General features: G+C 35.5%; 2 protein-coding genes across 4 annotated transcripts in view; one reads left to right on the top strand and one right to left on the bottom strand.

The window, feature by feature from the left end:
- LOC100568954 (potassium voltage-gated channel subfamily H member 8) overlaps window positions 1–15,399 on the top strand; it is a 155,002-nt gene that overhangs the window by 23,000 nt on the left and 116,603 nt on the right. The window lies entirely within an intron of this gene.
- On the bottom strand, window positions 5,601–12,318 carry LOC115034325. The gene is made up of 2 exons (XM_029490943.1): window positions 11,684–12,318; window positions 5,601–11,633 (listed from the first exon to the last, which is right to left on the bottom strand). The coding sequence occupies exon 2, from the start codon at window positions 11,077–11,079 to the stop codon at window positions 5,974–5,976; it is 5,106 nt and encodes a 1,701-aa protein (XP_029346803.1). The 5' UTR covers window positions 11,080–11,633; window positions 11,684–12,318; the 3' UTR covers window positions 5,601–5,973.

Genomic DNA, 15,399 nt, shown 5'->3' with positions numbered 1-15,399 from the left:
CAAGGTTTTTATAATACCCATTTTCCAGCTTAGTGGTGGATTATTGTTGTCCATCATTAATATGATGTCTCCCGGCTTTGGATTGGAGGTATGGCTATTCCATTTTTGCCTGGTTTGGAGTGAATGTAAGTATTGTTGTGACCATGTTTTCCAGAAATGAGACATCATCAATTGCAAATGTTCCCAACGATTTTTTGGCTGGTGTATCAGTGGGTTTGGTCCGTAATTAGTTTCTGGTGGAGCTGTGATAGGTGCACCGATGAGAAAATGACCAGGTGTTAGGATTAATGGAGTACTTTCATCAGAAGAGATAGACGTTAGGGGTCTGGAGTTTAGACATGCTTCAACCCGTGCGAACAATGATTGCAGTTCTTCAAACGTTAATACAGTTACTCCAATCACGCGTTTGATTAATGTCTTGGCCGATTTGATTGAGGCTTCCCAAATCCCTCCAAAATGTGGGCTGACTGGAGGTATAAATTTCCACGTTACAATGTGATTGATTTCATTTTGAAATGTTGGTGTCTCTGTGAATTTGATCATTTCGTTATGCGCGCCGACAAAATTTCTACCGTTGTCACTATAGATTTCTGTGGGGCACCCTCTGCGACTAGAAAAACGGTTGAACGCAGCTAGAAAAGCTGCTGTCGTTATGTCAGTGACCATTTCTAGATGCACTGCCTTTGTGGCAAAACATATAAATAACGCTAGATATACTTTACAAGGTTGGATTTTGCGTCTCAATTGTTCTTTTGCAAAGTATGGTCCGGCAAAATCTATACCAACAATTGTGAATGGACGTGATGGTGTTATACGTTGTGCTGGCAAGTTTCCCATGTATGGTGTATATGGTCGTGGATTAACTTTTGCACACTTTATGCACTTTCGGTATGTTTGTTTTGCGATCGTCAATCCATTGATTGGCCAGTAAGTTAACCGTATAACTGTTAGTGTAGTTTGAGCACCACTGTGAAGCAACACTTTGTGATGATATTCAAATATGAGCTTGCTTACATGGTGTTTTGGTAAAATTATTGGATGTCTTTGATTATACGATAGAAGTGAATTTTCTAACCACCCTTTTACTCGAAGAAGACCATCGTTATCGAGGAAGGGATCGAGATGCCTTAGTGTACTTGTTTTCTTCACTTGGTGACCATTTTGTACGTCTTTAATTTCATTACCATATTGTTCTCTTTGTACAAATTTAAGAATAGCCTTGGACGCATATTGGTATTCAGCTATCGTAATATATTTAGATTTAGAGAGTTTAGTTTTGAAACGGAGACAAAATGCTGCAATTCTTATTAACTTCTCAAAGGAGGAATACTTGCGTATCCATGACTGTTCTACTGGATGCTGTTGCGTAACTAATACAGTAGGTGTTTGGTTCATGTCTCGTTTTGTCGGCCATTGACCTGGTTCTCGTGAAAGCCATTCTGGTCCATGCCACCATAAATTTGATTCAATCAATTGACTAGGAAAGGCCCCACGTGAAATTAAATCTGCTGGATTTTGTCGTGTATTAATATGATACCAGTTAGCTTGCTTTGTTAACTGTTGAATTTCTGTGATTCTGTTTGCTATATATGTTTCCTGTTGAGTAGGTGGTATTGCGATCCAACTAAGTGCTACTGTAGAGTCACTCCAAAAATGACAATGTTCTGGTGGAATTGCCAAATTTGTTCGGATTCGATTAGCAAGGCGTGCGAGCACTAACATACCACATAGCTCTAATCTTGGAATAGATATGGTTTTCAATGGAGACACCCGAGCCTTTGAACATAATAATTTTATTTCAATCTTGCCATCATGCATTCGGTGTCGGATATATAGACATGCACCATAACCATTTTTGGATGCGTCACAAAATGCATGTATCTCAGCAATGGAACAATTGAACTGGGTATTTACGTTTAGTATGTACCGAGGAGTTGATATGGTTTCTAGCTGACTCAATTGCTTGATATAACTATTCCACTGTGATTCAAGGTCTTCTGGTATCGGTTCATCCCAAGAAAGTTTTAAGGCCCACAAACTCTGCATAATGCTTTTTGCTTTTAAGACTACTGGTCCTAAAAGTCCAAGTGGGTCGTACAATTTCGCAATTTGTGATAATACGGTTCTTTTAGTTGTCGTTTTCGGGGTTTCAATATTTACCTTATATAGCAACTGATCAAGCTTAGCATCCCACTGTACACCAAGAGTTTTGATTATATTATCATTTATAATTGGTTTATTTGTATTGAGCTGACCAGATGGTGAGAGGCCCTGCAAAATTGACGGATGATTTGAACACCATTTATTCAATTGAAATCCTCCTCTACCCAAGACAGCTATTAATCGATCTCTCGTAGCTAGTAACTCTTCATGTGAATTTCCACCCGTGAGCAAATCGTCGACGTAAAAGTCATTTAATAAAACTTGCACCACGTCTGGCATATCTTTACCTTCGTCTTTGGCTAGACTTCGAAGTGCTTTGATTGCTAGGTATGGTGCTGATGCTGTACCATAAGTTACTGTGGTTAATCTATATTCTTCCAGTTCATCTTTGGACGATTTTCTCCACAGTATCCTTTGCATGTCCTGATCATCTTTGTGAATTTTGATCATGCGATACATTTTGGTAATATCTGCTGATAAAACATATTTGAATGTCCGGAAACGAATTATTAAGTCAAACAAATCCTTTTGTAACGTCGGACCTACCATTAATAAATCGTTTAGCGATAATGATGATGTTGTCTTAGCAGAACCATCAAATACAACTCTTAATTTTGTGGTTTGACTAGACTCTTGTGTGATATGATGATGTGGTAAGAAAAATGATTTTGAGTCGAGTTCGAGCTTTGGCACTTTCTCCATGTGGCCCATGTCATAGTATTCTTGGATAAACTTTTGATATTGGACGTTGATGTTAGGTTGTCGCTCACGTTTCTTTTCATTGGAAAGAAAACGTTGAGTAGCCATCGCTCTAGACTGACCGAGTTTTCTGACATCATCACGAAATGGTAATCGCACAATGTATTTTCCATCTATATCACGTAATGTAGTTTTTTCGAAAAAGTCTTCACATTGTTGTTCCTCGATGCTGTTTTTCCTTACAGCTGGCGTGATCATGCCCTCTTCAGTTTGCCAAAACTGTGTAATTTGTTGATGCAGTTGGTCAATTGAGTGACATGCTATTGCCCTGGGTTGGAATTCAGTAGGTACATTCCCACCTCCTGCAATTATCTAACCAAGACTTGTTGATTGTGCCACCAAACCGTTTGGTAGCTTCAAACGTTGATTGGATAATATATCATAAAATACATTTGCTCCAATTAATAAGTCAATTGGACCAGGTTTGTCAAACGATGGATCAGCTAGGGTAACATGACGCGGCAAAGTGGACTTTACATTTGGATTCAATGGTGATGTTGGTAATTGAGCAGTTATTGATGGTAGGACTAAACATTGGATGTTAATAGTGTAAGAACTATTTTTCGATGTCATTTGTACATTGGTGATGTTTGAAATATTGATTTGTGCACAATTTATGCCTTGTACACCAGTTTTTGTTTTGTATTGCACTAGTTTATATTTCTCGCATAGTGACCTTGTTATTAAGCATGACTGTGAGCCTGAATCTAGGAGCACTCTAGCTTGAAATCTCTGTGTTGGACCTTGTAACTCCAAAAGTGCTGTCGCTAGTACCACTCCGTGATCATGGTTTCTTGATGTAGCTACAATAGAGTTTACATTTGATTTAGAGGTACTTTGCTTTTCATTCTCGTCAAAATGTAGTAACGTATTGTGTAATTTTTGACATGTTTTACATTTTGATGACTTGCAGTTACTCGTTTTATGCGATGATTTTAAGCAATTTATACATAAGTGTAATTGTTTTGCTTTTTCAAAACGCTCAGGGGGAGTTAAGTTTAGAAATTGTTCGCAATTGAACGTCATGTGTGCCTCCGCGCACACGTCGCATTTTACTGATGCAGTGGATGTGACGGCTGCAACAGTTGAAGTTTTGTGAGCATATCTATTTTGAGATTGAGTGCTCAGCTTCTGCGTTGGCTTCTCTATGCGCTCCAGGAAGTTGCATTGATTTTTCATAAATATCTTAATTTCTTCCAACAGTGCGGGTTCTTTTGTGGTTTTTCTTGATGATTCCCATGCCTTTCTCGTTTCTTCGTCAAATTTCCTTACGATGATGTTGACTAAGATATAGTCCCAGGTATGTACTTCTATTCCAAGTTTTTCTAGTGACCTTAAATGGCCTTCTAGTGTTTCATAGAGTGTTCTCAAACCTCGGTGAGATTCCACTTGTAATGGTCTGTAATCAATAATGCCACTAATATGTAGATCTATGATGAATTGTTTGTTTTCGTAACGTTCTTGCACGAGACTCCATGCGATCGTGTAATTCAATGCGGATATTGTAATTGATTCAATGACATTACTTGCTGTGTCTTCAAGGGCGCCTTTTAAGCAATGGAATTTTTGAATTGGTGAGAAGTTTTTGTTTTCATGTACTAGAGCTTCAAATGTTTTTTTAAAGTTCAACCATTTTGTCGGATCACCGTTTAATTTTGGAAGTGGCACTGGTGCCATGAATGTGCGTGGGATGGATTTATGCTCATCATCCTGTGGTGTTGAGATGGTCTCTGATTCTATGTATGCTTTTATATTGCCTACTAGTCTATAATAATTATTCTCAAAACTTTCCCGTTCATTGAATTGATTTTCCGATGGATCTAGCAATTCAATTTCCTCTTGTGTTTCCATAAATTACTGCCATAAATTTTCATACTTGCTCAGACGTACTTGCAATTGCTGCATATCTTGCACATTGTCAAAACTGTCGAAATATTTTTGTAGTTTGGTGGTCATACCTTTATATACACCACGTCAACCAATTAATTTTGCGAATTTTTGTTTCATTTCCTCGTCCATGTTGATTCCTTGTTGTTATAATTTTATGAACAGGGAATTATGGAAAAGACCCGACAACGAAATGTTTGCTTAACTTAACTAATACTTTAATTTAATGACTACTTATTATGTTAATTTATTAACTTAAATTAATGTTACCGGGTAAAATGCTTTCAGTGCAATTGATTTTATCCACGCGACCTACACCGAGATCTGTATTTATATGATTTATGACAATAAAAAAAAAACATGTGATCTCGCGTGTATGCGATGCACCTACTTGCATTACCTTGCTGATGAGGTGATTGCTGCCATGTCCAATAAAGTTGCGCCTTTAAATGATTTTGACTGTTACCTCACTGAGCTGCTGTCTACTGGGTTGCCTCTTCTACGCCGTTGACGGAGACGATATCCTTGACTGCACTGCTGTATACCTGGTTGCCTCTTCTACGCCGTGCTGAATCTCGTACTTGAGTTATCACGCCGTTGACGGAGACGATAATAATATACTCTACTGCGCTCTCAAGGTCACCCACTTCGTATGCTATGTGGTGTGTGTGGTTATTTCCATTGAGCACTATAATTTATATATATTTAATAGAATTAACTGTATTTTCAACCAAATACCTGAACAATAACTGATGGATACTGATTGAATTTGACTTGACGTCTTGGTACGTATCCGGCTCGAATGGACCAAATGTTGAGTTTTCTGGGCTGATGTGTGTTACATATTACCAGAAGTGCAATAATAGATATTTGTACACATTTTACTCGATGTAGTGGACTGTATTTTTATTTTACAATTTAAAGTTGTTTATTTACAATAAAAATTACCAAAATTAACACGGATACATACTTTGGGTGCACGTATGTGTGCACACACGGAATACGACTGATTACTTATATAATTTTCCAGAACAAAACAAAAAGGTATCGTCCGATAAGCGGCTATCATAATAATACACGGTATAACAATAATAATAATAAACTTGATTACAATATAACGAAAAATAATTAATAATAATCATAACTGGATTTATAGATAATAAATTACACACGTTCAGAATTTACTGAACATGGTGCCGGGCCTGAAGGAGTGAGGACTTCAGGAGAAGAAGAAATTGGGAGTGGGCATAATTTTGTAAGGGATCGTTTGAGAAGTGAGTTTGAGGTTTGAATTGTGGCTACACGAACCACTCCATCGTTGCCTGGATGCAAGGTTTTTATAATACCCATTTTCCAGCTTAGTGGTGGATTATTGTTGTCCATCATTAATATGATGTCTCCCGGCTTTGGATTGGAGGTATGGCTATTCCATTTTTGCCTGGTTTGGAGTGAATGTAAGTATTGTTGTGACCATGTTTTCCAGAAATGAGACATCATCAATTGCAAATGTTCCCAACGATTTTTTGGCTGGTGTATCAGTGGGTTTGGTCCGTAATTAGTTTCTGGTGGAGCTGTGATAGGTGCACCGATGAGAAAATGACCAGGTGTTAGGATTAATGGAGTACTTTCATCAGAAGAGATAGACGTTAGGGGTCTGGAGTTTAGACATGCTTCAACCCGTGCGAACAATGATTGCAGCTCTTCAAACGTTAATACAGTTACTCCAATAACGCGTTTGATTAATGTCTTGGCCGATTTAATTGAGGCTTCCCAAATCCCTCCAAAATGTGGGCTGACTGGAGGTATAAATTTCCACGTTACAATGTGATTGATTTCATTTTGAAATGTTGGTGTCTGTGTGAATTTGATCATTTCGTTATGCGCGCCGACAAAATTTCTACCGTTGTCACTATAGATTTCTGTGGGGCACCCTCTGCGACTAGAAAAACGGTTGAACGCAGCTAGAAAAGCTGCTGTCGTTAAATCAGTGACCATTTCTAGATGCACTGCCTTTGTGGCAAAACATATAAATAACGCTAGGTATACTTTACAAGGTTGGATTTTGCGTCTCAATTGTTCCTTTGCAAAGTATGGTCCGGCGAAATCTATACCAACAATTGTGAATGGACGTGATGGTGTTATACGTTGTGCTGGCAAGTTTCCCATGTATGGTGTATATGGTCGTGGATTAACTTTTGCACACTTTATGCACTTTCGGTATGTTTGTTTTGCGATCGTCAATCCATTGATTGGCCAGTAAGTTAACCGTATAACTGTTAGTGTAGTTTGAGCACCACTGTGAAGCAACACTTTGTGATGATATTCAAATATGAGCTTGCTTACATGGTGTTTTGGTAAAATTATTGGATGTCTTTGATTATACGATAGAAGTGAATTTTCTAACCGCCCTTTTACTCGCAGAAGACCATCGTTATCGAGGAAGGGATCGAGATGCCTTAGTGTACTTGTTTTCTTCACTTGGTGACCATTTTGTACGTCTTTAATTTCATTACCATATTGTTCTCTTTGTACAAATTTAAGAATAGCCTTGGACGCATATTGGTATTCAGCTATCGTAATATATTTAGATTTAGAGAGTTTAGTTTTGAAACGGAGACAAAATGCTGCAATTCTTATTAACTTCTCAAAGGAGGAATACTTGTGTAGCCATGACTGTTCTACTGGATGCTGTTGCGTAACTAATACAGTAGGTGTTTGGTTCATGTCTCGTTTTGTCGGCCATTGACCTGGTTCTCGTGAAAGCCATTCTGGTCCATGCCACCATAAATTTGATTCAATCAATTGACTAGGAAAGGCCCCACGTGAAATTAAATCTGCTGGATTTTGTCGTGTATTAATATGATACCAGTTAGCTTGCTTTGTTAACTGTTGAATTTCTGTGATTCTGTTTGCTATATATGTTTCCTGTTGAGTAGGTGGTATTGCGATCCAACTAAGTGCTACTGTAGAGTCACTCCAAAAATGACAATGTTCTGGTGGAATTGCCAAATTTGTTCGGATTCGATTAGCAAGGCGTGCGAGCACTAACATACCACATAGCTCTAATCTTGGAATAGATATGGTTTTCAATGGAGACACCCGAGCCTTTGAACATAATAATTTTATTTCAATCTTGCCATCATGCATTCGGTGTCGGATATATAGACATGCACCATAACCATTTTTGGATGCGTCACAAAATGCATGTATCTCAGCAATGGAACAATTGAACTGGGTATTTACGTTTAGTATGTACCGAGGAGTTGATATGGTTTCTAGCTGACTCAATTGCTTGATATAACTATTCCACTGTGATTCAAGGTCTTCTGGTATCGGTTCATCCCAAGAAAGTTTTAAGGCCCACAAACTCTGCATAATGCTTTTTGCTTTTAAGACTACTGGTCCTAAAAGTCCAAGTGGGTCGTACAATTTCGCAATTTGTGATAATACGGTTCTTTTAGTTGTCTTTTTCGGGGTTTCAATATTTACCTTATATAGCAACTGATCAAGCTTAGCATCCCACTGTACACCAAGAGTTTTGATTATATTATCATTTATAATTGGTTTATTTGTATTGAGCTGACCAGATGGTGAGAGGCCCTGCAAAATTGACGGATGATTTGAACACCATTTATTCAATTGAAATCCTCCTCTACCCAAGACAGCTATTAATCGATCTCTCGTAGCTAGTAACTCTTCATGTGAATTTCCACCAGTGAGCAAATCGTCGACGTAAAAGTCATTTAATAAAACTTGCACCACGTCTGGCATATCTTTACCTTCGTCTTTGGCTAGACTTCGAAGTGCTTTGATTGCTAGGTATGGTGCTGATGCTGTACCATAAGTTACTGTGGTTAATCTATATTCTTCCAGTTCATCTTTGGACGATTTTCTCCACAGTATCCTTTGCATGTCCTGATCATCTTTGTGAATTTTGATCATGCGATACATTTTGGTAATATCTGCTGATAAAACATATTTGAATGTCCGGAAACGAATTATTAAGTCAAACAAATCCTTTTGTAACGTCGGACCTACCATTAATAAATCGTTTAGCGATAATGATGATGTTGTCTTAGCAGAACCATCAAATACAACTCTTAATTTTGTGGTTTGACTAGACTCTTGTGTGATATGATGATGTGGTAAGAAAAATGATTTTGAGTCGAGTTCGAGCTTTGGCACTTTCTCCATGTGGCCCATGTCATAGTATTCTTGGATAAACTTTTGATATTGGACGTTGATGTTAGGTTGTCGCTCACGTTTTTTTTCATTGGAAAGAAAACGTTGAGTAGCCATCGCTCTAGACTGACCGAGTTTTCTGACATCATCACGAAATGGTAATCGCACAATGTATTTTCCATCTATATCACGTAATGTAGTTTTTTCGAAAAAGTCTTCACATTGTTGTTCCTCGATGCTGTTTTTCCTTACAGCTGGCGTGATCATGCCCTCTTCAGTTTGCCAAAACTGTGTAATTTGTTGATGCAGTTGGTCAATTGAGTGACATGCTATTGCCCTGGGTTGGAATTCAGTAGGTACATTCCCACCTCCTGCAATTATCCAACCAAGACTTGTTGATTGTGCCACCAAACCGTTTGGTAGCTTCAAACGTTGATTGGATAATATATCATAAAATACATTTGCTCCAATTAATAAGTCAATTGGACCAGGTATGTCAAACGATGGATCAGCTAGGGTAACATGACGCGGCAAAGTGGACTTTACATTTGGATTCAATGGTGATGTTGGTAATTGAGCAGTTATTGATGGTAGGACTAAACATTGGATGTTAATAGTGTAAGAACTATTTTTCGATGTCATTTGTACATTGGTGATGTTTGAAATATTGATTTGTGCACAATTTATGCCTTGTACACCAGTTTTTGTTTTGTATTGCACTAGTTTATATTTCTCGCATAGTGACCTTGTTATTAAGCATGACTGTGAGCCTGAATCTAGGAGCACTCTAGCTTTAAATCTCTGTGTTGGACCTTGTAACTCCACAAGTGCTGTCGCTAGTACCACTCCGTGATCATGGTTTCTTGATGTAGCTACAATAGAGTTTACATTTGATTTAGAGATACTTTGCTTTTCATTCTCGTCAAAATGTAGTAACGTATTGTGTAATTTTTGACATATTTTACATTTTGATGACTTGCAGTTACTCGTTTTATGCGATGATTTTAAGCAATTTATACATAAGTGTAATTGTTTTGCTTTTTCAAAACGCTCAGGGGGAGTTAAGTTTAGAAATTGTTCGCAATTGAACGTCATGTGTGCCTCCGCGCACACGTCGCATTTTACTGATGCAGTGGATGTGACGGCTGCAACAGTTGAAGTTTTGTGAGCATATCTATTTTGAGATCGAGTGCTCAGCTTCTGCGTTGGCTTCTCTATGCGCTCCAGGAAGTTGCATTGATTTTTCATAAATATCTTAATTTCTTCCAACAGTGCGGGTTCTTTTGTGGTTTTTCTTGATGATTCCCATGCCTTTCTCGTTTCTTCGTCAAATTTCCTTACGATGATGTTGACTAAGATATAATCCCAGGTATGTACTTCTATTCCAAGTTTTTCTAGTGACCTTAAATGGCCTTCTAGTGTTTCATAGAGTGTTCTCAAACCTCGGTGAGATTCCACTTGTAATGGTCTGTAATCAATAATGCCACTAATATGTAGATCTATGATGAATTGTTTGTTTTCGTAACGTTCTTGCACGAGACTCCATGCGATCGTGTAATTCAATGCGGATATTGTAATTGATTCAATGACATTACTTGCTGTGTCTTCAAGGGCGCCTTTTAAGCAATGGAATTTTTGAATTGGTGAGAAGTTTTTGTTTTCATGTACTAGAGCTTCAAATGTATTTTTAAAGTTCAACCATTTTGTCGGATCACCGTTAAATTTTGGAAGTGGCACTGGTGCCATGAATGTGCGTGGGATGGATTTATGCTCATCATCCTGTGGTGTTGAGATGGTCTCTGATTCTATGTATGCTTTTATATTGCCTACTAGTCTATAATAATTATTCTCAAAACTTTCCCGTTCATTGAATTGATTTTCCGATGGATCTAGCAATTCAATTTCCTCTTGTGTTTCCATAAATGACTGCCATAAATTTTCATACTTGCTCAGACGTACTTGCAATTGCTGCATATCTTGCACATTGTCAAAACTGTCGAAATATTTTTGTAGTTTGGTGGTCATACCTTTATATACACCACGTCGACCAATTAATTTTGCGAATTTTTGTTTCATTTCCTCGTCCATGTTGATTCCTTGTTGTTATAATTTTATGAACAGGGAATTATGGAAAAGACCCGACAACGAAATGTTTGCTTAACTTAACTAATACTTTAATTTAATGACTACTTATTATGTTAATTTATTAACTTAAATTAATGTTACCGGGTAAAATGCTTTCAGTGCAATTGATTTTATCCACGCGACCTACACCGAGATCTGTATTTATATGATTTATGACAATAAAAAAAACATGTGATCTCGCGTGTATGCGATGCACCTACTTGCATTACCTTGCTGCTGAGGTGATTGCTGCCATGTCCAATAAAGTTGCGCCTTTAAATGATTTGGACTGTTACCTCACTGAGCTGCTGTCTACTGGGTTGCCTCTTCTACGCCGTTGACGGAGACGATATCCTTGACTGCACTGCTGTATACCTGGTTGCCTCTTCTACGCCGTGCTGAATCTCGTACTTGAGTTATCACGCCGTTGACGAAGACGATAATAATATACTCTACTGCGCTCTCAAGGTCACCCACTTCGTATGCTATGTGGTGTGTGTGGTTATTTCCATTGAGCACTATAATTTATATATATTTAATAGAATTAACTGTATTTTCAACCAAATACCTGAACAATAACTGATGGATACTGATTGAATTTGACTTGACGTCGTGGTACGTATCCGGCTCGAATGGACCAAATGTTGAGTTTTCTGGGCTGATGTGTGTTACATATTACCAGAAGTGCAATAATAGATATTTGTACACATTTTACTCGATGTAGTGGACTGTATTTTTATTTTATAATTTAAAGTTGTTTATTTACAATAAAAATTACCAAAATTAACATGGATACACACTTTGGGTGCACGTATGTGTGCACACACGGAATACGACTGATTACTTATATAATTTTCCAGAACAAAACAAAAAGGTATCGTCCGATAAGCGGCTATCATAATAATACACAGTATAACAATAATAATAATAAACTTGATTACAATATAACGAAAAATAATTAATAATAATCATAACTGGATTTATAGATAATAAATTACACACGTTCAGAATTTACTGAACACGTAGTATTCAATAATAATCTAAAAGGTACGATGCGATAATTTAATTTGTTGTATTATGAACATAATAATTGGTTTTATAATTTATATTATATAAGCTAGAACTAAAACATATAATTTATTTACGTAGAATCACCCAAAATAACTCACTTAATTTCAATTAATTTTGATATTAAGAATTTTGAACAAAATTTTTTTTTTAATATTTTAGTATGGATAAATTGGGCGTTTTATAATAAATGATTTTTTTTTTTTTTTAATAATTCGTTCATTTTTTTTTTTTATTAATGATATTTTTTTTTATTGATTTAATATTTTATTTATTTTGTTTACGTCCATTCGTTCTAGATCGATCTTAATCGTACGTATAACTGTATTAGTGATACAAAATTGTCGGGACCTATAAAAAATGATCCATCAATTCGTATTTTTTTTTTTTTTTTATTTATCAATTTTTTTTTCTATTAAATTTCCTTATTGTGAAAGGAAAAAGTATTTTTGTGGAGGACAGATATTTCAATATTATGCAGAGGTCCAGGGCCCCATTTCCTCTTATATACAGACATAATATGATAATGTGTCCATCCCAGCCTTTTTATCATTCCTAGGTCCGCCAACGTTACGATTCTATTTTTAATGTACACTTCATATTTTCCATAATATATTTGATTGGATATAATTCTATTTACCGTTGGATAGAGGTAGTCGATTGCCGTTTCAAAGTAAATAAAACGTGCAATTGAAAAAACGCAACTTTTTAGAATATAATAATATATACGATTTAAACAATTTAACTCAACATAAAACGACATATTTTATACAAAACACTTATCAAGTCCAATATAACCGCCAATTTTCTTCTAGAAAAACACGCTTAATACGATTGATGTATAATAATAACATAATTTTGTATACGTAACAATCGATGATTGCATAATATAGACAATTGAATTCCAGTCAGTGATTGTGTGCCTACTAGTTAGTTAAATCGTGGATATTTTTTGAAAAAAGCAATTAAGTGATTCAGTTAAGTAGGTATGCGTCTATATGCGTCTGTATATCTATATTAAAACTGTATTATTATTTTTTTTTTATTAGACATAAGAGACACCGCGGCAGCTGTGGCCATTGGTCTGACAGTAAATTACATAATTATGACATATTTACAAAACATATATACATATTAATACAAGTTAAATTTCCTTATATAATGTGGATTTTTTTATAAAAATAAATAATTTTTGCATTGCGGTAGCTTCAGGACTGAGGATTTCGTGTAGGTGGGTGGTTTCAATACGATCTTGTTGGTTATTTCTGCACTCGGTGAAGATATGTTTGATCGTGAGTTGGACACCACACGTGGTGCAGTTGGGTAGATCCTCTTGTGTCATAAGGTGTCGGTGGGTACATGAAGTAAGACCTATTCTTAAGCGGTTTATAATTGTTTCTAGTATTCTAGAACATCCGGGAGGAGGAGGCCATGTGATTATTGATTTTTTTAATTTCGTTGAGCTTGGTTGTTTGATTTGACCAATATTTTTGCCACCTTTCGATTGTGTGATTTTTTATATATTTTCTTGCGTCGGTATAGGAGAAATATGATATAGTGATAGCTTTAGGTGACATGTGCGAGAGTTTGGCGACCTCGTCGGCTTTTTCGTTGCCTGTTATATTGCTATGTCCGGGAATCCTGTATTATTGTATATTATAATATAGTCGACTCTCGGTAACTCGAACCTTGATAACTTGAAATTCTCAACGTCTCGAAGAAATGAAATTCCCTTTCAAATAACAATAATACATTGAGATATTGATAACTTGAATTTTTTTTCCCCACTATAAGCTTCGAGTTACCGATAGTCGACTGTATTACATATTTTATTTATATCTCATGTAAAAACATTATAAAGGATTATTATCCTTAGTAATGACACACATTTTAACAACTTAAAAATACTCGTTTGGAATTAGATTTATAAATATTAACATTTCCAAAAAATGTATCTACTCTAACAATTCGTAGTAAAAAAACGGCCGTCTTTGTTGAAAAAAAAATTTGAATCACCATAGGTTAATCCTTAAATAGTATATAAAAAACCTTTTATAAAACGAAGCACCAAATTGAAAACAAGTCACGGTAATACGGTATACTTAAAATTTCCAAAAATTTGAATTTGAATTAATTCAATTGAGATAGTGATGTTTGTATAGGGAGAATCACCCATAGTTATATTATAATAAGATATAGCTTTAGAACACATAAAAATGGGTTGATACTTAATAATATATTATAATGTAATCGACAAATTTTTGACATCGTGTTGTTTTAACCGAATAAATATTTGTTTTTTGCTAATCATAATATTTAAAAGTGTACCACCGCCTGCAGCTTACATTTTAAATGAGTACCTACTACCTATAAATAATTTTTTTTTCTTTCACTATGGTAACCAAAATAAAGATAGGTAGTTTAATATTATTGTAATTTTTAAAAACTTTTATCAGAAAGTTTGTAATGAAAATAATTAAGATTATGTGCGTAATAAAGTTTCAGATATATTTTTTTAATTTCGCAGAATAATTTTGAACAATAATTTTTGATAGAGTTTTCACGAAATTCATCTGATTTGTATCAAAATTCATAATATTAAGAGGATCAATCCGATCTTTTGAATTCTTTATATTTTTAAGGATCTTATTACTTTTTAAATATCTTCTATACGAATAGTTGTACTTTTCGAAATCATGAAAATATCAACTAAATTTGAATACTAGTCATTTTTAGATTCTGAACGAAGTGATGAATGTATTGATTTTACAATGATGTGTGTTTTTTTTTTTTTTTTGTGTCTGACGACAACTTTTGGAGCAGTAAAAATGCTTCGATTTTCAAAAGTTGTACCTTTTCTGAAAGGAAAGTGAATCTAGTTGGTACTTTGGGGGGTCAAAAGTGAAAATTTCCCAATACTTTTCAAAAGCGGCAGGAAAAACCTTAAAAAAATAACGGAAAAACGCGAATTTTTACGCAAAACCAATTTTTGACAAAAACGAAAACTTAATTTTACTGTAACTCAAAAAATAATTATTGTAAGCACTTGAAATTTGCAACAGATGTTTATATTAGCGTTGTCTATACAGGGTTAAATTTTCAAAGTGTTTCGACTTTTTTTGAGCTATTTATAGACAAATGAAATTTTCAATTTTTCTAAGTATTTTTTTTTAAAATAACGATAAAAAATTTTTGGTTGGATAGAAAACTTTGAAA

The sequence above is a fragment of the Acyrthosiphon pisum genome, chromosome A2, assembly GCF_005508785.2.
Source record: "Acyrthosiphon pisum isolate AL4f chromosome A2, pea_aphid_22Mar2018_4r6ur, whole genome shotgun sequence".
NCBI classification, from domain to species: Eukaryota; Metazoa; Arthropoda; class Insecta; order Hemiptera; family Aphididae; genus Acyrthosiphon; species Acyrthosiphon pisum.
Note: the sequence above shows the minus strand (reverse complement) of the source record. Positions and strands in the feature narration are given on the sequence as shown.

Excerpts from the sequence above, each read along its gene's own strand:
- LOC115034325 (XM_029490943.1), bottom strand. The coding sequence starts at position 11,079 with ATGGACGAGGAAATGAAACAAAAATTCGCAAAATTAATTGGTCGACGT.